The 27185-nt window shown below is 41.4% G+C and overlaps 1 protein-coding gene across 2 annotated transcripts in view; it reads right to left on the bottom strand.

Moving 5' to 3' along the window:
- The window catches only part of poldip2 (polymerase (DNA-directed), delta interacting protein 2), a 77094-nt gene that overhangs the window by 43792 nt on the left and 6117 nt on the right, over positions 1 to 27185 (bottom strand). The window contains exon 2 of one of the 2 annotated variants that reach the window (XM_084325505.1): positions 8147 to 8228. In XM_084325505.1, coding sequence (XP_084181631.1) covers positions 8147 to 8228 — 82 coding nt within the window. The remainder of the gene's footprint in view (positions 1 to 8146; positions 8229 to 27185) is intronic. The other variant, XM_084325506.1, reaches the window with a different exon arrangement.

Genomic DNA, 27185 nt, shown 5'->3' with positions numbered 1-27185 from the left:
TAGCACATACAAGGATTGCAGTTCAAAGTGCTTTATATAATGAAGACATAATAAAACAAGCAGCAAGAGCAATGCACAACAGAAATAAAAATTGCAGCATGATGCAAAATCTAAATCTGGTTTCAAAATCAATCCATCAATAGCGCCGACAACATTGGGAAAGCTGACAATGTTAAATAACAATATTTAACCCCTTGTGTTTCTACCTATTTATTTTGGCTGCAAGAACCATAATGGCGACGAGACAACTGAGAAATTAATCCAAGAAGGACGACGCTCCCGCTGATATAACCGCCATTGCTGGGCTAATTGAAGAGCTCAGGCAATCCTTAACCAACGAAATCAGAGCGTCCGTTGCCTCGCTCGAAGCCAAACTCGACAGCCTCTGGACGTCGGTTAATGACCATGCCGAGCGTCTGACCTCCGTGGAAGACGGCTTGAATACTTGGACTGGCAGGGTGGACGAGCTAGAGGCTAGGTGTACGACACTAGAAGAGAGCAATGATAATTGCACTGCACTGGCAGTTGAACTGCATTCAACTGAACTGAATTGAAAAAAGAAACCTCATAAGCCTAAAACTGCACTGGCACTGTTTGCAGATGTACTATTATTAATTGTTTTTTTTGGTTAAATCCAAAGGAAAAAATATTAAATCAGAGAAATCCGAAAACGGGAAAATTAAAAACAGAGAAATGCGAAAACAGGAAAATTCATATCCGAAAACAGGAAAAGATAAAAACGGATTTCATAGGGCCCTAGTTAAGGTGAGTTAATAAATTCACTCTGAAAATCTGTTCCGCTCTGATAAACTGACTCTTTGGTCAGAGTGTCCAGTGTGCACTCAGAATTTCCGAACAACTTGAGTGTGCTCGCTCTGACACTGGTTGTAAATAGTTATGAGTGTTGTATGTGCCTCCCTCAGTGTTTCCCATTAATTACCTAGACTGATACATTGCCAATAGGGATGTATCAGTAGTATTGGCAGTGGTAGTAGTTTTAATAGTAATCCAGTATATTTTAATATTTTCTAAAAAATAAACCAGTTCAACACAGGTAACCACTTTTGCTTCATTTCTTTGATGGCTCAAATGTATGCTCTAGTAGTCGATTTTGGGTTTTGAGCACAAAGTTCATCATAGATCTGGCCTCTTTATTTTGCTCTCAAAGTGCACCAGATTGATGCATTTAACTTTAAAATATACACAAAAAATTATTACGGGTCCGAGGTTCACCCACCACAGTCTCAGAAAATCCTGTGTGAAACACTGTCCCTGTATTGTAAATAGTTCATACGTGTATTGTCACTACGGTATGTAAAATTGTAAATAAGTTAATTTATGTGTTGTAAATAAATATTGTTAATATTTATTTACTTAATTTATGTGCAATCGTTTCATTTCAGCTCAGTGTAGAGAAATGCACCGATACTAACAACCGCCTTAAGGCCTCTACATGCTACAGCAACTCCAAAGCAACTGCACCACAACATCGACAAAGCAACGGTGTTGTAGACACTCTGCCTTTATGCTTCTGCAACATCGACGCGCAAAGTTAGTTTAACTAAAGTTAGTTTAACAGGCTGTACACTGCGAGCATCTCGTCGCAAATTGCCCCCTAATCTGGCCGGTGCGAGTGGAAAATATCATCTGGGGGCAAGCTTGCGAGTAGTGATTGCAACCCTTCATTCGCATTTCACTCCTAAATGAATCCATACAACTTGGATAAAACATTAGCCTACAACCAGGGCATAATGTTGCGGTTGTAATTTCATTAGACAGACCAGCGCGGACCTTTAATAACATGCAATTTGATTGACACAAGCAATGGGCTAACGTTAGCTGCTATCCACGGTACCATTAGTGTAACTGAGGGGTACAATTCCCTGACTGTATTGATAAGTATGGTATCATTAAACCACTACCGCTTTATGTACTTTAATTACTGGCCATACAGTACATGATATATAAATATAATGAACACTTCCCACAATGAATCGGTTCCACACAGTGATAATTAAGTATTTATTGCAGCAAAAGGTACATAATATACTTCTCTGTATTACTTTGGATGCGCTTATAAGGCAAAGGAATGTGCGTAGGCAAATCAATAATGAATGTCCATTCTCTGGTTACGCAGGAGGTAATTATACAACCTGAATCTTAGGGAATTATATCTATGGTACACTAGTAATATATAGCGGGAGATACTGGAAGGGTCCCCCCGGTTGTAAGCCAGCAGGGGTAGAGGATCTGTCGGTAGTAGAAAGTCTGGTCAACGATGACTAAGGAGACTCCAAGTACAGGAGACGGTGCAATAGTCTCTTGATCCACAGACGAATACAGCTGTTCTCCGTAGACTGTAGCTCCACAGTGAAGAAAGCTAGCCGGCCTCAGGCTCTCTGAGGCGCAGACTCGACTGGTCTCCTCACAGGGTAAATCCAACACGTGTAGGCGTCGGCGATTCTCCGCTCCATAAATCACAGGACCAAAAACAAATATAATCCAGCCGCAAAGGGCTATGTAGTCGTCGGGTAGATTAATCCAGTGTACATGTCCACACGGTTCTCGTCTAGGTCTCCTCGGGTGAAAGCGCCATGAAAGCAGCCCAGCCTGGATAAGCACTCTAGCTGGTACGAGGAAGCGTTGGTGATGCTGGTCACTGTAGAACTTTAGCCGCACGATACACTATACACAAATAGACTATTACTGACTTAATAGAAATATGTCGCACTCGACGGTATAGCGCCAAACTCTGACAATTCAGTTATTAATTCGCACGCGGTCTCAATGCTCTATTTGGGGCCAAACAGGCCATACTTCACCGCACGGAGTATCGTGGGTGAGGCTTCAACTTATTGGGTAACTCTGACTTCTGACTAAGTGCTTCTGTATTCACCTGCGCCATATTTATATGCACGGCGAACAAACTAGTGCCAACCTCATTTCTGTCGCGTATTCCTGGGCAAGGCCGGGCATGTCCAGACATGTCTTGACGGTGACTTTGAACCTGACTCCGGAGGCATGGCTCTGGCGCCTGTGGACCGCTGTCCAATAGGAGAATGAAATATTATGGTCTGGGCTAAAGGGATATTCCGTGTATATGTACAAGGAATATACAAGGGATATCAAACTATATACAAATACTATGCAATATATATCAATCAATAAATATATATATTCGGTTTAATCTGATCCTTTGTAACAATTAGGATTATGCTAAGCTAACTAGCGTTAGCTGCTGCTAACCCTGGACACCAGTCAAAGTGGACTCCACAACACTAGTTCCATTAGGGAGGAAAGGGGGTGGGTTATATTGACAACGCTTGACAACAGAAGTTTAAACATAACTTCATATTTATTGGTTATTCGTTTCTGTTACTGTATATCATCCACTTTCCATCTCCGTCTGTTAAACGCTTCCTGTTTACATTCGAGTGTGACGTCATCACCTACGGCAGCTTAGACGATCAAACGCGAACCTAGAACAAAACCCGGGGGGGGGGGGGCTGGCTCTCTCATTCGTTCTCGCCCCCTCTCTCTCTCTCTCGCTCTGATTAATTGGAAACTTTATTAACAGATTGCAGAATGGGTACAATACAGTACAGCTCTCTCTACATTCAATGATTTAAAGTAGCCAAACGTTACAGACAGTATAAATACTAACTGGATAGTTGATATAAACATTTAATTTCATTATCTGAAATATTCTAAAATCATTAAGTCTGCTATAAGCCATTATCCCTTTGTGTGTGTGATTATTATTTTCTCACAGTAGTGTGTGTGTATATATATATATTAAGGCTGTCAAATATATCGCGTTAATATCGCGTTAACTCCCGATTCTATTAATGCCACTAATTTTTTTAACTCAAGATTAACTAAAAAAAAAAAAATACTTCACTCAGGTGTATTATTGATGCTCTCATTGATACTATGTTTGTTTCTGAAGTGTGTGTGTGTGTGTGTGTGTGTGTGTGTGTGTGTGTGTGTGTGTGTGTGTGTGTGTGTGTGTGTGTGTGTGTGTGTGTGAGATATAGAGAGAGAGGGGGGTGAGAGAGATGAGGAAGGGGCAAAAGAGAAAAAGAGCTGGGAGAGTGTGTGAGAGAGAGAGGGGGGGGGTGTGTGTGATTAATCAGCCCTTGTGTGTGTGAATGTAACAAGTTCCTAACGTTTTCTTTCCCCTATTATTTCATGCACACTTTATTCATTGTTTTAAATTATTATTTTCTTTTAAGTTATTTTGTGCATCACTCTGTTTTGAATTTGATGCAAATTTGCAATTCATGAGGGTCATCCTTTTGTGTTAAATGGCTGCACAAAGCAAGCATTTGTTGACTCGCATGTTGATAAGAGTATTAAAACTTGGAACTTGAAAAAGATCTGTTTAAGGTAATAAAAAAAATAAAAAATAAAAATGCAATTAATTTGCGATTAATCGCGAGTTAACTATGGACAATCATGCGATTAATCGAGTTAAATATTTTAATCGTTTGACAGCACTAATATATATATATGTGTGCAGGGACCGAAACTAGAGAGCGCCACCCGCCATTTGCGCTCAGTTTTTACGTTTGGCGCCTCCCACTGAGACGTCTGAGCGCCGTGTGACGGGCAATCAAATAGTCATGTGAAAACCGAAAATCATGATCCAATTCTTTAGCGGAGTTCTCACTCGCTGTCTCAGCAGACATGAAGCGCGCACCGCGCACTGCTGCTGCTACCCCCTCCCCACCTGTTTCTGTATGCCTGCATGTAAACAGAGGCTATTGCCTCCGAGTCACCGTGACGTTAGTTAGCACTGCTGCTCCTACCCCTGTATGCCTGCATGTAAACAGAGGCTATTGCCTCACCGTGACGTTAGTCTAGTCAGTGTGGGACCTTCGTGAGATAACGTTAGCTACCGTTACAAAATGACCCAGTCAACTATTCACTTAGTTTAATACACAAGGCATTGTGTAACGTTATCCAGTCGGCTAGCTACGGATAGCTCCCGATAGGCCTGCCACGATAACAAATTTTGCTGGGCGATTAATTGCCCCCGAAAATATCGCGATAAGCGATATTATTGCGACCGGTTAGAGAATTTCTTTTTGAGAAATTTATTTCCCAAAACTTTTATTTTGAAGCCCACCGCTCCGTCTTTTCCGGTGTTTTAGACTTTTATTTTGAAGCCCACCGACCGGACCGGAAGTATTGTTGTTATTATCCTAGCTTGCTGATGCTGCTGGTGGACTGGGGCCAGCTAACGTTAGCTTGCTGATGCTACTACTACTTCGACATGCTGCTAATGGGCTGGGGCTTGCTGATGCTGCTGGTAGATCGACATGCTGCTAGTGGACTGGGGCCAGCTAACGTTAGCTTGCTGATGCTACTAGTAGATCGACATGAGCTAATGATAAAACAAATGTTGAGATTGTTGGTGAACAACTAACTTTAAGTTAGTTTTAACGTTAGCTACTAACGTTAAAACACTAACGTTACACTACAAATAACGCTACTTGGTTAAAAGGAGCAACACTATTGAGAAATGTAGTTAAGCTATGTGGTGTTGCCCCACGGAGCTCCTGTGCTGTGCGCTCTGCTCTGTAGTAAAGCCAGCGGCCCGCCTCCCAACACGGACAGTGACTGACAAGGGGCACTGGTTCCGCCTCATTAAAACAAACGCGCAAATAGCAATTAATCGCGCCCGTCAAAATCATTGCATTAATTTTAATTATCGCGGCAATTAATCGATTTATTGCTTATCGCGGCAGGCCTAGCTCCCGACATCAACAAATCCTCCAGCAATAGTCCAGTGCATAATACCTCCGTTGGCTAGGTAACTAGTCACTACGAAATGTCGCAGTAAACTAAATAGTTCACTGAGGCGTTGTCCCAACGCCATCCAGCAGTAGCTACACAGTAAATTTCGCTAAGTACATTTTACTCAAACTGAGTAAAATTTTACTCACTTGGGCTCAAATGGACTCAGTTTGAGTAAAATTTACTCTGCGAAATTTACTGTGTACAGATAGCTCTTGGCATCAATGTCCTACAACAACAACATGCGTATTCGAGTCCCTGGTTTACATCGCATGAGTGAGGGCTGCTGACTAGGGTCCAGGTGCAGCGCCGGAGAATTCTTTTGCATGCTGAATGTAGCGTTTAGGGTCCAGCTGCACCCCCGGAGAATCCTTGCTGGAGCTGGAGGCCACTCGAGTATACACAGACAGTGGAGCCGTTTGCAGACAGCGAGGTGTCGATGTCTCGCAGATAACACAATCACAAGTATGATTATATAATATATATATTTTATTCAAAAAAAATCTATATAAAATAATAATAAAAAAAAAATGTATCAAAAAAAAGTTGGCGGGTAAGAAATATGCTTGGCGGGTAGATTCTTCCCATCTACCCGCCACTGGCCGGTGAGTCAAAAAGTTTATTTCGCTCCCTGTATGTGTGTGTGTGTGTGTTTGGCTAAAGTGGATAGAAAACACAGTACTGTGCAAAAAAAAGGCACCCAAAAGTTTTTATATAAATGGTCTTAGATGTAAATACATTTTTTATTAGTGTGTCAGTAGACTACTCTTAGTACATTTTCATTAAATTATTTTTTAAAGCATCTTCATGGTTTAATAATGCAAACATATGTTGCAGGGACTTATTATAATCATCATATTGGCGTGACTGTATGCATCAAAGGGTTAAATCAAGCATTTTTAAGTGCTTTAGAGGAAATGTCAAAATATTGCGATATATATCGTGTATCGTGATATGGCCAAAAAATATCGCGATATCATTTAGAGGCCATATCGCCCAGCCCTACTATAATGATAAAATAGTTATTTAAAAATTTGCCCCTAAAAAATATTCTTTGCCCCTAAATTTCTCATTTAGGGGCAAGTGTGCCCCTAGTGAAAAAGCTTAGCGTACAGCCCTTGTTTAGGTTCGTGTTAACGTTAGATAATGTACAAAATAAACGTATTTCCGGTGCTTTTAGACGTCGCTCTTTTATTTTGAAATCCCCCGACCGGAAGTGTTATAGTGTCTGTTGCTAGCAGCTTAACTTCTGTCGCCCGTTTCTGTGCTTTTCGAGCTAACGTTACCGTAACGTCATTAGTTTCCAATGGAGAGGAGAGAAAGACCTCGGCTCATGCAGCTCAAACTACCTGTTGGAATAAATTAATTGATTGATGTTTAACTTGTCCCTGTGTGTGTCCAGTCATTTCGACTAGCAAACGTTGTATTTAACGTTACCTCAGGATACCATTGTATTTAGTTGGTTAGCTATGTAGCTAATGTGGATAGCATTTTGAATAGCACCAATGCTAGCTGGCTGGCTACAGCTTTATTTACTAAATTATGGAGGCTTTTTAATCGTCAAGGTAAGAGAGGATTTGTCATGATCAACTGAAGGCGTATGCTATGGAACAATATGTGCTTGGGTTTTCAGAAAAAGGCCAGCTATGTGACGCTAATTATTTAGCATCAACGCTGGCTGGCTACAACAATGGAGGTCATGGTATTCTCTGCGGGACCAATATTATTCTATGACAGCCCCGCCCCCATTCGCTAACCAACCAATCACTGCTACGCAACATCAGCGCAAGGTTCTTCAGATTAGATTTGAGAGAGATGTACGCAACATCCTCGCAACATAGTCTACAAGACCCTCTGCAACAATCGCGTTGAAATCGCGCTGATGTTTTGTTGCAGTTGCTTTGAAGTTGCTGTAGCATGTAGAGGCCTTTACTGCGCACGTTTATGACGACACTGTTGACACCATGTATCCGTGACATGCGCGCCCCGCGACAACACTAGTCGTTTTGGGGGGCCTACCACCCGCCCTGAATAAAAACCTAGGGGAAACACTGACTGCATACTAAATGCATTGCAATGTACAGTATCCGTCTTAATATTTACTCTTTTCAACAATTAATACTGTTCTTTAAGAATGTTCAGCATGTATGTAATAAATCAAGTCCCAGGTCCATGCACATTTATTTAATGCATGCAGTTTTTGGTCACAAGGTCAAAATGTTTTAATCTTTTTTATCCGATCAATCGATTAATCTATTTGAAAGTCTGTCGATCAATCGATAACTGAAATAATCGATAGCTGCACCACTAATATATATGTGTGTGTGTGTGTGTGTTCTCTTACCTGTCCTGTTTCATATTTTCCGTGCTGCTTCACAGCCTCAAACACTCCCACCGTTTCCAGAACCTTCCCCTCTGGCCTGTTCCTGCCAAATACAGGCAACACCATTAAAAACTGGACGCGTGCGAGTGTGTGTGTACGTGACGTGTATGTCTGTCCGTCCATCCATCCTTGTGGGAGGCCATTCTTCTTTGCCTCCCTGTCAAACCTGTGCGTGTGCGTGTGCGTGTAATCAACGTTCCCCTCTGGCCATCAAGCACCACAGACGATAAATTAAACTAAACATCTAGGCCTACCGGTATATACTTAACAAGGCGACTCAGATTGTTATCAGAAAAACACGGCAACAACAATATAGCAAAAACACAAGAACAGATGAGATTATTGTTGTGATGTGGTAGCCTCCTAAATCGCTAAAGAACCCAAACTGGAAATCACACACGTGGACTGAGGTGTGTAAATCAACAGGACATCTCTCCATAAGAAAACAAATCCCTTGACACCCTTCACCACCTCCCTCCAATATTAATCTCAATCACGACAAGCCTATCTGACAAGATTGAAAACACTTAGACTTATCAGAGGTTCAACAAACATCTCCATTACGTTGCTGTGACACACACACACACACGGTAGACTTATTATACTGTACATACAATCAACCGGCCACAGAAGAACAGCTGGCCATGTTCCAATATATCACACAGACTTCTTCACTTCAGTCCCACTGAGCTAATCTTCAACACAGAGATGAGAGAAGTGGGGTATACAGAGAGGGGGATTAATAGTACATGGTAGGTTTGTTTCAGATTATTAATATTACATGGTAGGTTTGTTTCAGATTATTTCCATATCACTGGTGTTAAGGCAAAATGAGGATAAGGTAGTGGACATCTGACCCCTGTGAAGCAAATATTACAGCTGCCAGTGGAATGATGAAATTCGGATTAGAAATGGGAAGATATGGCTAAAAAACAATAGCCTATATTTTCAGAGGTTGTTGGGGAATACACTGGGGGATTAGGCCTAGGAAACAGACATATTTGAAGTGTTTTTGTCTAAATGATCTCAATTGCATTAGGCCATTATTCTAAGTTCAATCAAGACACTGCATCGGTCCTAAAATATACCTTAAGTGTGCTTCTGTGTAGTAAAAATAATACACCAAGAACTGTTGACCACCATTAGCTTGGACTACAGCTAGGTTGTATTAGACTGTTGAAAGCTGTATATGTTGCACAATAAGAGTATTGGGCTATAAATATATAGTCTATTAATTGCACTGTTGCGAACCATGGCAAAGTATGCCCACATAGAGCCTAGAGCCATATGAAATCAGTTTAATTTTTTTCCTAATTCCATTTTATTTTTTTCCAAATTCTGTTTTTTCCGTTTTAATATTTCAGAATTCTGTATTTTGCTTTGTACGCTCATTTTACCATCAGAAATAGTGTCTAATAAGTGGGAATGAATAAATGTCCACAATTTAATAAGATATAACAGTCCATTTAATAGGGCTGTCTTAAATACTTCGAAGCTTCGTTCGATGGGCATGGGATTCGAATATGAAAATAAAATTTGATAAAAAAAAATAAAAAAATATATATTTTTGCAAAATCAACTCTGCCTCTCTTTGTTAACTACAACAAGCAATGCTGTTTGTTATTTAAGATTAGGTCGGACTCGGCACTGACAGATGTGTTCATTGTGCTGCTTTTATAAAGCCTCAAATGACCTTACAATATTTCATGAAAGCAAAGTGTTTTGTTTGTCTAAGATTTAAAAAGGTTTAAACGTTACAGCACTGACAAAGTTGAACAAAGTGCTGTACAAGTCCTACAACATAAAAAAAAAAAGTAAAAATAATTTTTTTTTTAGTTGATTCCATTTTTATTGCTCAATTCCGCGATTCCGTCCGCGATTCCGTGATCGCGGATTCCATATAGCTCTAATAGAGCTCTTATATTCCTAAAACCTTTTTTCTTTTTAGATGGTACAAGAAAGACAAATACTGTGATATCATTACTGCTCAAAAATATGGATACAGCCTAGATATTAAATGTAGGCCATATTGCCCAGCCCTGGTGTATTATGGGATTGCTTTCACAGTGGAGGGTGAAGACAGCCCTGAAACCATCACTGCCCCAGTTCCAGAGCCAGTAGAACTTGTCTCACATGGCTCCTGTTCAGATGCCTATACTAGTAGGAACAATTCCCTATGTTCATACATTTTTGGCTGGTGTGAAAACTGGATGATGCTTTTTAGTTAGTTTCAAAATTGCCTAGCAGTTAACTTCCCAGCACACTGGGGAGCCAACACATGGGAACACTGAACAGCTGCTTGCCTCAACAACTACCGCCCTGTAGCTCTCACCTCCATAGCCATGAAGTGCTTTGAGAAGCTAGTGAAGGGCTACATCTGTTCCTCCCTCCCCATCAACCTGGACCCCCTGCAATTTGCATACCGCCCCAACAGGTCCACGGAGGACGCCATAGCCCATGTGCTGCACACAGCAGCATCACACCTGGACAAAAGGCAGGGGAACTATGTGAGAATGCTATTCATAGACTACAGCTCAGCATTCAATACCATAGTCCCCTCCAAACTCATAGCCAAACTCAGGGACCTGGGCTTGAACTATGACCTCTGCCAGTGCCAGTGGGTCTTGGACTTCCTGACGGGCAGACCCCAGGTGGTGAGAGCAGGCAACTGCACCTCCTCATCCATCACTCTCAACATAGGGGCCCCCCAGGGCTGTGTTCTGAGTCCCCTCCTCTACTCCCTGTACACACATGACTGTGTGGCACATCGGAACAACAACAACACAATCATCAAATTAGCTGATGACACAGTAGTGGTGGGCCTGATCTCTGCAAACGACGAGAGGGCCTACCTGGAAGAGGTAAAGCTTCTAGCGGAATGGTGTCAAGAGAACAGCCTCTCCCTGAACGTCAGCAAAACAAAAGGAGATGATTGTGGACTTTAGGAGGTCGGGGGTCAGGGACTACAGCCCCCTCAGCATCGATGGAGCACCGGTTGAGAGTGAACAGTTTTAACTTTAAGTACCTTGGACTCGGAGTCCACATATCCGAGGACTTGACATGGACCACCACACACATTGACAGTGTTATCAAGAAGGCACGACAATGCCTCTACTTCCTTAGGCGCCTAAGGAAGTTCAAAGTGAGTCAGAAGATCCTCAAGAACTTCTATGCATGCACAATAGAGAGCATCCTGACTGGCAATATCACCTCCTGGTTTGGGAATAGCACTGCACAAGACCGTAGCAGACTACAGAGAGTGGCCCGTTCAGCCGAACGCACAAATTGGAGAGGGGCTTCCCACTCTCCAAGACATTTACAACAAGCGCTGTATGGGTAAGGCTAAGAGAATAATCAAAGACCCCAGCCACCCAAACAACTGCCTCTTTGAACTGCTGCGGTCAGGCAAGCGATACCGGAGTCTCATGGCAAGCACAGAGAGAGACTCAGAAGGAGCTTCTATCCCCAGGCCATCAGGATGCTCAATGAACAATGAACAATAACAGAACATCAAATACACCCACAACACACACATCCACACTCACTTTAAATAAACAACACACTGTAGCACCCACTTTAGACACTAACACACACTTTATATTTATTGGTATCAATCCCATGCACCTCACCACAAGCTAAGCTATAGCTCACCATTCTACACTGTACTGTATAGTAGCTGACTGTACAGAAGTATAGACTGTACATATACTGTATATATGTATATTGAAAATGTTTGTGTTGTTTACACTTGTTTACGTACTTGACTTTCTATTTTATACTTATATTATACTATTTTACACTATCTTGTTATTTTATCTAGCACACTCAGGAGCAAAACAGAAAGAAGCATTTCATGCAAAAGTATTCTGTATTTCTGTATGACAACTAATAGGCTTGGGCGTAGGGCTGGGCGATATGACCAAAAACGTTATCGCGATAAAATTATAAAATTATTTTCATATAACTCGATATCGATAATTATCGTCGATATAATGTCTGTCAAGTTTAATTAACTTATTATGCCCGGCGCCGATACGCGGGCTGACTTGTTTTGCTGCTGTGAATGTCTCGAGAGTCGAATTGATGTCGTCATCAGTCCGCGCACGTTAGCAGAGCGGAGTATCTCAAGCGGAGTATCTCATGACTCAAAAATGACCCTAAAATACTCTGTTCCGCCCAATTCATTGCAACGACGTCCACCGTATACCCCACACTACTATAACAGTTACCCTCAGAATTCAAAACACACACCAACTCGGCAGGTAACCTGTGAAATAGCGGCGTGCAAGCTAATTAGCCATAGCCAGCCCCGTTTTCCAAGCGGAGTATTTCATGACAATGTACTAAAAAATGACCCTAAAATACTCTGTTCCGCCCAATTCATTGCAACGACGTCCACCGTATACCCCACACTACTATAACAGTTACCCTCAGAATTCAAAACACACACCAACTCGGCAGGTAACCTGTGAAATAGCCAGTTTAGTAATCACTCGTCGGCTGCGGTGAGCTGTTGTTGTTGTCGTTGAGCTGAGCTCTCGTTAAAATCAAGGAGGGCATTCAGGAAGTAAAAAAAGAATAGCGCTGCTTGCCGATTGGTGCTAAGAACAGCAGGGCGGGTACAAGCGGTGTGACGTAATTGGCAGACTCGACTGTCAATCAAAATTATTATGTTGCCGGCTGAATGATTGAACGAATGAACGTTATTAACGATTGCAGAATGGGTACAATACAGTACAGCTCAATACAACAACAGTGGACTGACTGGAGGATGAAGACCAGAAAAAGACTTTCGGCTTTTTTACATAAGGGTCCTCCATTTTCAATCCATCAAAACATTTAGAGACATACAAATATACAGTAGTTTCATAAAAATGCTAAAATCCTATTGATTGATTGATTGATTGATTTAAAACTTTATTAACATATTGCAGAATGGGTACAGTACAGCTCAATACATACAATTGTTAAGGGGATGCAGACCAGCGAAAGACTTTCGTCTTGTTTACATCAGGGTCCCCCATTTTAGATTCATCATATTTCATATCTAAATTATATAATATCTCATTGCTAAATATATGCAATATATAATCTAATAATCCAATAATCTAAATCTAATATATAATATAAAAATGCTAAATGCATGGGTATTTTATTTTGTCTTTAATGTTAGCTTGCAAACTCAAATACTGTCTTGGTAAGCCTCATAATGAATTGTTTGGGGAAAAAAAGAAAAACATCGTGATGCGTATCGTGTATCGCCGAAAGGTCAGAAAATATCGTGATATCATATTTAGGCCATATCGCCCAGCCCTAGGGTCAATGTCAGACCTTGCAATCAAAAGTTAGGGGGCGCACTGAAATTATGGCAAGGGTTATTAGCCCCCTAACTTTTGATTGCAAAGTCTGACATTGACCCCCTTTTCAGGAGTTGACCTAGAGCCCACCAAGGTCATGCATATCAAGTTTGGTCAATGTCAGACCTTGCAATACACTGTAAGGCACTGTAAGGCTACTGTCCTGCCTCACTTCCAGTGATGAAGCTAAGCTATGCTAACGGAGCGTCTATTCCCAAAGCTAAAATGCACGCACAGAGACAAAAAAGGTATGCATCTTCTTGTCTAACTCCAGGGAAGATGTTAAATAAGCTAATTTCCAAAAAAAGTGGGGTTCCCCTTTAAGGGCTAGAAATTGCCTGGGTTTTGGTGATATGCTCCCGAAATGCTCCCGTTGTTTGGCTACTTCTATGTGCAGTGAAAACTACTCGAATGCTTTATAACCTAGTCATTGATTTAGTTCAGGGTAATCTAAGATTAGCCGCAGAGCTAACGCTAGTTAGGGTGAGCTAACGCTAGTTATTCAAGCTCAGTAGCTCACAGAGAGAGATAAACAGCTGACAGCGGATAGTACAGGACGGTACAAATACAATAAAAAGGCGGGTGGGGGCTGTTGTGTAAACCTTGTACTCTTTAGTTCACATATAATAAGAGACGGATTATTTGCTTGCTCCACCAGTGCACCACTCGACAACAACACACACCAACTCTCGTCACAACGCTTTACGGTATTTTCACAGCACTGTCGCAACATTACCGTAAAACGTGAACACCGTTGTGACCCACTCACGTGTTGCTTTTTAACAGCGGAGGAGTGCAAGAATGTGACAATGTGACCATGTGACCGCGGCAGCGCGAGAGAGCGACAGTGCGGAAATAGGCTGTCTATTGCCATTCTCTAAGACAAACGCTAACCTTAACCAGCTCCTTAACAGCGCCTAAACTTAACCTTTCTAACCTTAACCAACTCCGAAACAATGCCTAACCTTAACCTTAACCATGCCTAACCTTAACCTTAACCATAGAAAGAATATTGCCATTCTCTAAGACAAACTCTAACCTTAACCAGCTCCTTAACAGTGCCTAAACTTAACCTTTCTAACCTTAACCAACTCCGAAACAATGCCTAACCTTAACCTTAACCTTAACCATGCCTAACCTTAACCGGCGAAAGAATACACGTTTATAAAAAAAAAAAAAAAAAAAAAATTATGGGATTCGAACTTGAAACCAACGGCCCGCAGGACCGCAGGACCGCCGCGCTGCCAGGGGAGCTAAGCTTCGAATGAGAATCATGGCGGTTTTGGTGATATGCTCCCGAAATGCTCCCGTTGTTTGGCTACTTCTATGTGCAGTGAAAACTACTCGAATGCTTTATAACCTAGTCATTGATTTAGTTCAGGGTAATCTAAGATTAGCCGCAGAGCTAACGCTAGTTAGGGTGAGCTAACGCTAGTTATTCAAGCTCAGTAGCTCACAGAGAGAGATAAACAGCTGACAGCGGATAGTACAGGACGGTACAAATACAATAAAAAGGCGGGTGGGGGCTGTTGTGTAAACCTTGTACTCTTTAGTTCACATATAATAAGAGACGGATTATTTGCTTGCTCCACCAGTGCACCACTCGACAACAACACACACCAACTCTCGTCACAACGCTTTACGGTATTTTCACAGCACTGTCGCAACATTACCGTAAAACGTGAACACCGTTGTGACCCACTCACGTGTTGCTTTTTAACAGCGGAGGAGTGCAAGAATGTGACAATGTGACCATGTGACCGCGGCAGCGCGAGAGAGCGACAGTGCGGAAATAGGCTGTCTATTGCCATTCTCTAAGACAAACGCTAACCTTAACCAGCTCCTTAACAGCGCCTAAACTTAACCTTTCTAACCTTAACCAACTCCGAAACAATGCCTAACCTTAACCTTAACCATGCCTAACCTTAACCTTAACCATAGAAAGAATATTGCCATTCTCTAAGACAAACTCTAACCTTAACCAGCTCCTTAACAGTGCCTAAACTTAACCTTTCTAACCTTAACCAACTCCGAAACAATGCCTAACCTTAACCTTAACCTTAACCATGCCTAACCTTAACCGGCGAAAGAATACACGTTTATAAAAAAAAAAAAAAAAAAAAAATTATGGGATTCGAACTTGAAACCAACGGCCCGCAGGACCGCAGGACCGCCGCGCTGCCAGGGGAGCTAAGCTTCGAATGAGAATCATGGCGGTTTACGACTAAATAATGCCGCAAGCTCTGCCGCTCCGCTCTGCGGTTGCCGCGCCTGCCGCGGGGCGTGTCGCAGCCAATCAGGGAAAACGCGGAAGCATTCGGCGCACTCCTTCGCTGTTAATAAGCAATAGGCGACCCACTCGCTCCACTAGAGCGGTCTCGCCCTCTGCTGGCGCATGTGTGCACTACACTCCGTGTGTGCACTACACTCAAAACTCTGTTTCACTGTTATAGCAACTGAAGCGCTGTGATTTTGACGGTGACGACGGTATTGATTTTCAATACCGTCGGTATCTCTAAATACCCCGGTATACCTTAATACCGTCATACCGCCCAAGCCTAACAACTAATAAAGAAACTTGGCTGAAATAGTGTTGTCTGGATCAACATTTAGCAACCCTAAACTGGGCCTGGGTTTAAACCCAAAGATTTCTACCACCCCTTTTCAGCACCTGTACAGACTAGGGCTGTCTAGGGCTGTCTTAAATACTTCGAAGCTTCGTTCGATGGCACAAGCTTCAAACATTAAAAAGAAATCGAAGTTTAAAAATAAAATAAAAAATAAAATAAAAAATAACTTCGATTTGTGTGTGTGTGTGTGTGTGTATGTGTATGTGTATGTGGTCGCGCACATGGGGCCATTGGGTGGGGCCGGGGGACAAATACACTGGAGGAAAGTAACCCAGCTCAGCACTGCCCAAATTATATCATCACTATTGCCTGTTTGAAGGATATCATCCTCAAACACATATACTGAAGTAGGGCTGGGCGATATGGCCTAAATATGATATCACGATATTTTCTGACCTTTCGGCGATACACGATACGCATCACGATGTTTTTCTTTTTTTCCCCAAACAATTCATTATGAGGCTTACCAAGACAGTATTTGAGTTTGCAAGCTAACATTAAAGACAAAATAAAATACCCATGCATTTAGCATTTTTATATTATATATTAGATTTAGATTATTGGATTATTAGATTATATATTGCATATATTTAGCAATGAGATATTATATAATTTAGATATGAAATATGATGAATCTAAAATGGGGGACCCTGATGTAAACAAGACGAAAGTCTTTCGCTGGTCTGCATCCCCTTAACAATTGTATGTATTGAGCTGTACTGTACCCATTCTGCAATATGTTAATAAAGTTTTAAATCAATCAATCAATCAATCAATAGGATTTTAGCATTTTTATGAAACTACTGTATATTTGTATGTCTCTAAATGTTTTGATGGATTGAAAATGGAGGACCCTTATGTAAAAAAGCCGAAAGTCTTTTTCTGGTCTTCATCCTCCAGTCAGTCCACTGTTGTTGTATTGAGCTGTACTGTATTGTACCCATTCTGCAATCGTTAATAACGTTCATTCGTTCAATCATTCAGCCGGCAACATAATAATTTTGATTGACAGTCGAGTCTGCCAATTACGTCACACCGCTTGTACCCGCCCTGCTGTTCTTAGCACCAATCGGCAAGCAGCGCTATTATTTTTTTACTTCCTGAATGCCCTCCTTGATTTTAACGAGAGCTCAGCTCAACGACAACAACAACAGCTCACCGCAGCCGACGAGTGATTACTAGCGCACCGCAGCATGACAACGAGGCATAATGATTTTACTGCAACAAATGTTATAATAAAAGCCTTTCCATACATCTGTCTGATTGAAAACTTTATTAACAGACCGCAGAATGGGCACGCACAACTCGGCACGGACTGAGATATGAACAGTAACGCTTGCTATCTATGTCGTCATTGGACGTTGCTATGTTTGGGTAAATACGCTGATGTGTAACTATATAACGTGTAACTATATAATGTTGATGCCACAAAACGAATGCCTTTGTTAATCATACGTACTAACTTTGATGCAGTAGTGTGTGTGTGGGAGCGGCGTTGTTCAAAAGTTTGAACGGGGTGGACCAGATTGACGCGACACAATCCTCTTGGGCAAAACATCACGATATCCACGATACGTTAAAAAAGTGTATCGTTAATGAACTGTACCCGATATTTATATAATATCGTCATATCGCCCAGCCCTATACTGAAGCCTTGTAGAATTCCACACATAAGAAAGAAAGATACTGGGATGAATAAACAAAATAGGAAATAAAATGTAGAAATGCATGCAATAAATAAATATGAAACTCCATATATGAAATAGAACATTTAGATAAGGTGCAACGAGATGTTTTGGTGAGTTCTTTGTTTTTTTGTGGAAGTAGCCCTTCTTAAAAATGCATGAACATTCACTGATAATTGGTCTGTAGTGGAGTCTACAAGGTCTACATTGCCGGACCATGTAGAATCCGGACCTTGTAGACTGACATAATTCTGTGCATAGTTTAGTCTACACAGGCCATATTTCAAATAATCAAAATCTTACTTCATTCATACATTCTTGATTTGGGGGATTGGTAGTTCCCATGAAATCTGAAGTTGTTCAAACGACAACAGCGATCCACCTTGAATTAAATCACACAGCCGAGTGAAACCTTGTTGGCTGCGTCACACCGTCACAGTCACAAAAGGGGCTACTTAATTAATTAATCCAATCCACTTTATTTATAGAGCACATTTAAAAACAACAAAGTTTACCAACGTGCTGTACAAGTCCCACAACATAAGATAAAAAAAAAAATATATATATATATATATTTAAAAAAAAAATCGATTGCCAAAAAAAGCTTCGAAGGTCAGCCCTAGGGCTGTCCCAGACTAAGGATTTGGATAGTCGACTATGATTGGCCAAAATTTGCCGTTAGTCGACTATTAGTGGACTTAAAAAAAAAAGTATAATATATATATATTTTTTTTAATCATTCCATTTGGGCTGTGGGGGGTGCTCAGCCATGGAGAAAATGTCACTGATTCCCGCCGGAAGGGGTCAGATGATCCCACAGCTTATATGAGAAATATGAGAAAAATAAACATTGTAAACTATATAATTACCTCTTAATATAAAAATATGAGGTTTACCACAGGTTTGAGTGACAAAGAAATAAAAATAATAATAATAATAAAAGATTTAATTTTTTTTCTTTTTTTTTTGGATGGAAGAGCAAAAAAAATTGACGGGCAAAGAGCCACGGGTTGGCCACCCCTGCGCTAGACGCTCGCAAAGTGCTGTGACTTTCCACATATATGTGGAATAACGTTCTAATTACATTTTCCTGAAGTCATTTTGAAATTTCAGAAACCGTGCCAGATAAAACGGGTACTTTTAGGAAAAGTCATTGAGTGACAGAGCTGGAGCTCGACCGAGTGACGAGGATACATTTATTGAATATGCCTAGGGGTCATTTGACCCCTTGTCGGCTGTGCTAGTGTTAATGTCTGCTGCCAGACATTGACCTAGGACTAATAGGAACCCAAGGAGGACAATAACACTACCTTGGGCATACTGCACCTTATGTGGATACTGTGATACTGTGAATAATGTATATTTCAGTAGATAGTAAATTATAACACTACCTTATGCATACTGCACCTTATGTGGATACTGTGATACTGTGAATAATGTATATTTCAGTAGATAGTAAATTATAACACTACCTTATAAATACTGCACCTTATGTGACACTGTGAATACTGTGAATATATTTTTCAGTTAGTTAGATAGTCAATTATATTGACCTATTTGTTTACACTGCTTGTGTTGTTTTTACTACCTGTACCCCCCCCCCCCCCCCTTCCCCCATGCTGCTATGATGCCTGAATTTCCCCAAGGGGATCAATAAAGGAATATCTTATCCTAATGTCTGAAGGAGTCGACTGAAGGCTTCTTGTCCTCTGCAAAAGCATGCAATTGGTCCACTGATGGATACATCTTGATATTTGTCTAGTCTAGTCTAGTGTGTTCATTAGATGGGTGAAATCCTCTTTCAGTGCCTCTGTGCCTGTTTTCGTAGGCAGTTAGCCTCTGGTATGCATGCCATTCGCGTTAGCCACGCTTCTAGGCCTATTTTCTTTTGGAAAGAATGATACAAAAAAAATAAAAAATTTATAATTTTTTTTTCTTTTTCGTCTAAGAGGTTGGCAGTCGACTACGGCTCCTTTCGACCGATTAGTCGACTAATCTACTAATAGTAGTCAACCCTAGTACAAACTGAGTGCTCGTTTATGGCACTGCTTCCAACCAGCAATCTGAACAAAGTCATTCCATATGGTCCACAGAGCATTATGGCCTTCATCATGTCAGGACACAGTGAAAGGTGGGAAGAGAGCGACAGGAGGAGAGATTGCATAATAATATGGTTACATAAAATAAAGCCACAATTACAAGTTGGAACTGCTGCTGCTGGATGGATCACTCACTACCCTTGCTACTCTGAACAACCACAATTTCTATCAAGCCTTGACTATAACATTCAAAGTACTCCATCTAAGGCTGAGATCACTTATCGATATATCGATAATTATCGATAACTGCGTGATATCGATAAGTGGCGTCCGGCGGTCACATATTGATATATTTGTGCTATCGGGACAAAACCTCATAACTCCATTTATATTTTTGTTTATATAAATCAACTCCGTAGATCATCCTCCATATGCGTGTGTGGGTTTTACAAAGTTTAAACAATGGGAAAGCATTACACCGATCATCTGTCTAAACCTCCTAACTCTATTCACCCTCAAATCTGTGTGAAAAGTTGGGTTTTTGGAGTTATGAGGTTTTGTCCCGACTCCCGACAGCAGCGATATGTAAAAAACGTAACCCTGTGCTGGCTCTGGAGGCCCTGGAGAGATAGTTTAAAAGCTTAACCAATCCTTCCATAACAGTTAGGCAAGGCAGCAGGCACACCCAGCTAACAAACTCTAGAAAAAAAATTATATAGGCCAAACTTTATTATTACAGTCAGGTTCTGCAGGGCTGTACGTTAACTTTTTTTGCACATAGCACTGGTGCTACAGAGGTTGATAGTTTTGTAGCACAGGCCAAAATCTTGTAGCACGAGTATAAAACGTCTCTAAAATCTCTAAAAACAACCACAAGTAGTGCAGTTCATTACTTAAATAGTTATGTGACTGGCAAGGGACATGAATCTTGCATACAGGGCACACAAAATCCAAACTTTAACAAGAAATGCTTTTAGACAAATTCTCTCTTTATTTGCCCATAATGTAAAACAAAAAGAACAAGGACATAACCATATAACCGATATGAAGCAGTCCGAGACCAGGCAGCGCTGGTGTGGACTCAGATTACAGGGAAAGCTAGAAACCAACCTAGAAACACCTATAAACCAACATAACAAATAGATATAATGCATACAAACACCTGTACATATTTGTGGAACCAAATAAATAAATGTATTATTATTATTATTATTATTATTATTATTATTATTCGTGTGTGTGTGTGTGCGTGCGTGTGTGTGTGTGCACTGCACACGTGTCACAGTTCCAGCATCATGTCTGCTGGCCACTTTTTCAGATCCACACACACACACACACACACACACACACAGGGGAGGAAACTAACTTTTTGGCTTACCAGCCAACTGGCGAGTATCTGATTTCTTTTACCAGCCAAACAGATTTTTTACCAGACAAAAAAAATCGCTAATTGTGATAATTACTTCTTTGTATGTCAAGCCGTGTCAATGTTGTGTATGCATCTGGGTAGGCACACTGTGCCTTTAAGACAGCACGGTGGTCTTACGACAGTGCTGTGAAGTACCGTCAAGTGTTGTGGTAACGTCAGTTGGGTTGGTGTGCTGTTGTGCACTGGTTGAGCTAGCCCCTTTCGTGACTGCGATGTGCAAGCCAGGGGCTTTTGAGCATGAAATAAAATGTCTAACCTTACGTCGTAGTCCGGTGCTTTTTTGGAAACATTATAGTCATAACAGATACACCTAGCTGGCTGCTTTGAGCACACAGGGCTAACGTTAGCTAGCAAGCAGCTATAGCTAAAACGCTAACTAGAAGCTAACCACTGTATACAGTTCCAGTAGACTAACATTACACCTCTGTGATTTAAATGTGTCCTTAGTAACTTATACTCGAGGGTTGTACTAGGGTTGGATGCAGTTCCCCGTTGGTCAGTCTGTCTGTTTTCCATCTTCTGCGGTGTTTAACGTTATCTGTTTGCGAGTGCTCCTGATGGCTAGCCTAGTACCGCGGGACTTTTATTATTATATGTCCGCGGGTTGGCCAGTACTGCGCAAACGTTTATTAAACATTATATGTCCGCGGGTGGTCTTGTGCAGTGCTCTCGTGGCACTGTCAACTAAAGCGAACACTCAGAAGACGAGCACCGTTTGCCAGTGCAGTGATTGCAGAATGTTTTATTTTTTTGTATACTCGCCAGCAGGGGAGGAAACTAACTTTTTGGCTTACCAGCCAACTGGCGGGTATCTGATTTTTTTTACCAGCCAAACGTAAAAAATACCAGCATTTGGCCAGTAAAGTGGCCTAATTTCCTCCCCTGCACACACACTATTGCATTAATCAGAACTAAGTACAAGGAACTCTGCATGAATGAAAAGGGCTTTATAAATTAAATTAATTATTATTATTATTATTACCTTATTTGCATATTGTCTCGTTATTAGATAGATAGATTGATTGATAGATAGATAATTAATACTTTATTGATCCCGGAGGGGAATTTAAGTAGCCATACGATGGAGTTCTTTTTACAGAGTAAAATTAGCGGCTTAAATTTAGTGAATAGCATTTCTTCCTTGGCGATGCAATATGTCACATTCATCTTAAACTTTACCTCACGGAGATCAGCATCATCCGCTCTGGTCGTGTTTAGTCAGCGAGTGCAAGAGGGTGCCGGCCCGCTCAGGAGTTTATTTAGCGTTGAAGGCATCCTGGGCAAGAACGTGTCGATGGGACGTATTGTGTTTATTAATGTTATCCCTTTTTAGGATATTGTTACCCGCGACATAGGGATTCTCTGATCGGATCTTTTCCGGAGTCTCCCGGCACCAGTGACAGAATAATAATAGCTGTGCTTCCTCATTAAAAAATATCCACGGAAAATCATTTTCCCACTCTGCGTTATATATCTGTACATCTTGTTAATCTTCTCCTTTTGTCTCGTTTCTATTAACGGTGGTCCCTCTCGGGCTCGTTTGGGGTTTTGATCTTGTACTTCTTTTGTTGGATTTAATACCTTAAAAAAGCGCTTCATCTTGTCGAAGTCACCCAGTCAGTGTACATTGAGCTCGCAATTTAGTCGCGGGGATATTGTTCGCTAGGGATTATGGGATTTGGTGTTTGATTATGGACTCTAGGCGAGACGGGACATTGTTTTTAATCGCACGAGACTACAAGTACCAAGTGGATAGCGTGGCGCTGTGGTCCATTCAATTTACCGTCACACTTTCTTTTTTTTTGCTTGCGCCACGGGCCATCGCACCAGTGCTACTAAAGTCAATTCATTCATCGCACAGACTGACGTCAGTGTCGCACGTGCGATATATATATCGCACTGTACAGGCCTGGGTTCAGTCTGCTTTCTGCTGGCAACTCTATTGGATGCCTAGTACAGCCTTGTGTTTCCCATTCCCACAGGTTCTTGGGACTGTTTGCAGGGCTAGATAAATTCACCAGAAACATGCATTATTGTACCAGCCAAATAAACCTTTAGAATAGGAAATAGGTTGTTTATAGTGATGCACGATATATCGGCCGCCGATATAATATCGGCCGATATGGCCGTTTTTGTACACATCGGTATCGGTCCGATATCAAGATAGGGCCGATATGGGCCGGTATAATTTTTTTTTTTTTTTTAAAGAATTTAAAAAAAATAATTTGTACATGTTTTGGCCTTAACACTTTGATCGCCATGGGTTAAATTCATAATTTACCATCCCTCGCCAGCTCTATTTGTCTATGGAGAAGTTCCCCTTCTTTGCAGGGCTATAACTTTTTTAATTCTATTGCTAAATTGCCATTATTATGGCCCATTCAATGTCCTATATGTATTGTTCAGGGTGTAGCAACGTTAAACTTTTTCATTCACATATTCATACTAAAATATGGTCTAAAGTATAAGTATGTTTTTATCGTTTTCTGCAGCTTTCTCCAGAACTTGATTTATAGCTCCAAATGCATTATATTGATGATGAAATACAGTTTGATAGCAATCGGCGCAAGATAAAAAATGTCAACTGGACGTGGTTCTAGAAGTTACTACGTGTCATCTGATGATGACCGGATGGGCGGGGGATAGGGCTGGGCGATATGGCCTAAATATGATATCACGATATTTTCTGACCTTTTGGCGATACACGATACGCATCACAATGTTTTTCTTTTTTTCCCCAAACAATTCATTATGAGGCTTACCAAGACAGTATTTGAGTTTGCAAGCTAACATTAAAGACAAAATAAAATACCCATGCATTTAGCATTTTTATATTATATATATTAGATTCAGATTATTGGATTATTATATTATATATTGCATATATTTAGCAATGCGATATTATATGATTTAGATATCAAATATGATGAATTGAAAATGGGGGACCCTGATGTAAACAAGACGAAAGTCTTTCTCTGGTCTGCATCCTCCAGTCCACTGTTGTTGTATTGAGCTGTACTGTATTGTACCCATTCTGCAATCTGTTAATAACGTTTTCATTAATTCAGACGGCAAACAGAATCATTTTGATCGACAGTCGAGTCTGCCAATTACGTCACACGCTTGCACCCGCCCTGCTGTTCTTAGCACCAATTGGCAAGCGCGTATACATTTTTTACTTCCGCTATATCCGCCATTGATTTTGACGAGAGCTCAATGACAACAACGGTAGCAGTAGCTCCCTGCGGCCGACGTTTAGCTTTTAGCTCCACAGGATGACTAAATGAGGCATAATGATTTTACTGCAACGAATGTTATAATAAAAACCTTTCCATACATCTGTCTGATTGAAAACTTTAACAGACCGCAGAATGGGCACAACTGAGTCAGCACGGGCTGAGATATGAATGACTAATGCTTGCTATCTATCTAGGTCGACCTCTGACGTTGCTATGTAAATACGCTGATGTTATTGAACGTGTAACTATATAACGTTAATGCCACAAAACAAATGCCTTTGTTATCATAAGTAGTAACTTTGATGCAGTGAGTAGTGTGTGTGTGGGGCGGCGCTGTTCAAAAGTTTGAACGTGTGGACCAGATTGACGCGACACAATCCTCTTGGGCAAAACATCACGATATCCACGATACGTTTAAAAAGTGTATCGTTAATGAACTGTACCCGATATTTATATAATATCGTCATATCGCCCAGCCCTAGCGGGGGATCGTTTATAATTCCGTGGGCAGCGTTAGATGATTCATCCAGAGTGGGTCATATGTTCATCATAGCAGTTTATATGGAACACGTTAGAATATAACGCTGAATCTTACCGTGGCTTCCTCGCGCCGCTGGCAGATGAGCGTGGAACAGAATTTTTTCTATTATGGGATGGAGAAATGCCCGATCCATTTCCAGGTTGTATAATAGTATATACGTCCAAATCATGTTGTTTTTTCGAGTTATTTGCACCGATCGATGTTCACTGTATCAAGACGGAGTCTCTCTAACGATAGCGAGTGCCCGGACCACATATGGATGAGCACTACCGGTTCAAAGGCTCATTTCTGGTTGGCGATCTGCCGATCGGCCACCAGATGGCGCTCTTGAACCGCTAGAGAGTTGAGTGGAGCTTTGCAGTGTGTCTCAGGGCTCCGGAGGGGAAATATGATTTTGGTCACAGATTTTTGAAATATTGACATCAAAGACGAGTTACGGCGTCTTCGGCAGAATGAGCATGGCTAGGAATGACGTCTTAACTCGTCCCCGGCTATCATAGTGTTAAATAGTTTCAAAATATCAGTCATTTCTGAAAATAAGTTACAAAAGTAAAAAATTATGCGTTTTGGAAAATAGCTCTTTATTTGATTATCATAAAAAAGTGTTTTCTATACAGACTACAGAGAGGGCTGTGTTCTGAGTCCCCTCCTCTACTCCCTGTACACACACGACTGTGTGGCTCAGCGGAGTAGCAATACAATCGTCAAATTTGCTGACGACACAGTGGTGGTGGGCCTGATCTCTGCCAACGACGAGAGGGCCTACCTGGAAGAGGTCAAGGTCCTGGCGGGATGGTGCCAGGAAAACAGCCTCTCCCTGAACGTCAGCAAAACAAAGGAGATGATTGTGGACTTCAGGAGGTCGGGGGTCAAGGACTACAGCCCCCTCAGCATCGACGGGGCACCGGTTGAGAGAGTCAACAGCTTCAAGTACCTCGGAGCCCACATATCCGAGGACTTGAAATGGACCATACACATTAACAGTGTGGTGAAGAAGGCACGACAACGCCTCTACTTCCTCAGGCGCCTAAGGAAGTTCCAAGTCAGCCAGAAGATCCTTAAGAACTTCTACTCATGTACAATAGAGAGCATCTTGACCGGCAACATCACCTCCTGGTTTGGGAATAGCACTGCAAAAGACCAAAGCAGACTACAAAGAGTGACACGTTCAGCCGAACGCACAATCGGAGGGGGGCTCCCCACCCTCCAGAACATTTACTACAAGCGTTGCAAGGGGAAGGCTAAGAGAATTATTAAGGACTCGAGCCACCCGAACAACTGCCTCTTTGAACTGCTGCCGTCAGGCAAGCGATACAGGAGTCTCAAGGCGAGCACAGAAAGACTCAGAAGTAGCTTCTATCCCCAGGCCATCAGGCTGCTAAACGAACAATGAATGAACACTACACAACAACAACCACCAAACACACATAGCACACACATCCACACGCACACACTCACTTTAAACAAACACACTGTAGCACCCTCTACACACACTTTATAGCACACACCCACTTTAAACAAACACACTGTAGCACCCACTCCCCACACTTTATATTTATGGATGAAGGATTGCACTACAACTCGTACACCTTACTGTAAATTGTACCTAAAATTGTACCTCATCCCATTTCTGCTTTGCACTAGATCAGGGAGGGGCAACTGGCGGCCCGCGGGCCGCATGCGGCCCTCACCGACGTTCCATGCGGCCCCAGGCCAATATAAAAAAAAAATATATATATATAATATTTTTTTATTTTTTATTTTTTTTATTTTTTAATTTTTTTAATTTTTAATTTTTTTGTATTGTATTCGAATAAGAATAGTTGGCAGTCGACTATGGCTCCTTTCGATCGATTAGTCGACTATTTGACTAATAGGGGTCAGCCCTAGTGTGGACATATGAAACGCTGTTGAACGTGCCGTGCAGCAATATGGGGGTTTTGATAAACTGTCGGCTGTTGTTACCGATGGAGCACCGGCAATGAAAGGAAAACGCACAGGATTCGCCGGGCTTCTAAGGCAGAGTGGCGTTGAGTGTCCAATGCTGCACTGCATTATACATCAGGTAAGTTCGCTAACA

Source organism: Notolepis coatsorum (genome assembly GCF_963971535.1).
Source record: "Notolepis coatsorum genome assembly, chromosome: 1".
NCBI classification, from domain to species: Eukaryota; Metazoa; Chordata; class Actinopteri; order Aulopiformes; family Paralepididae; genus Notolepis; species Notolepis coatsorum.
The sequence above is the reverse complement of the archived record's forward strand: the minus strand, read 5'-3'. Positions and strand labels throughout refer to the sequence as shown.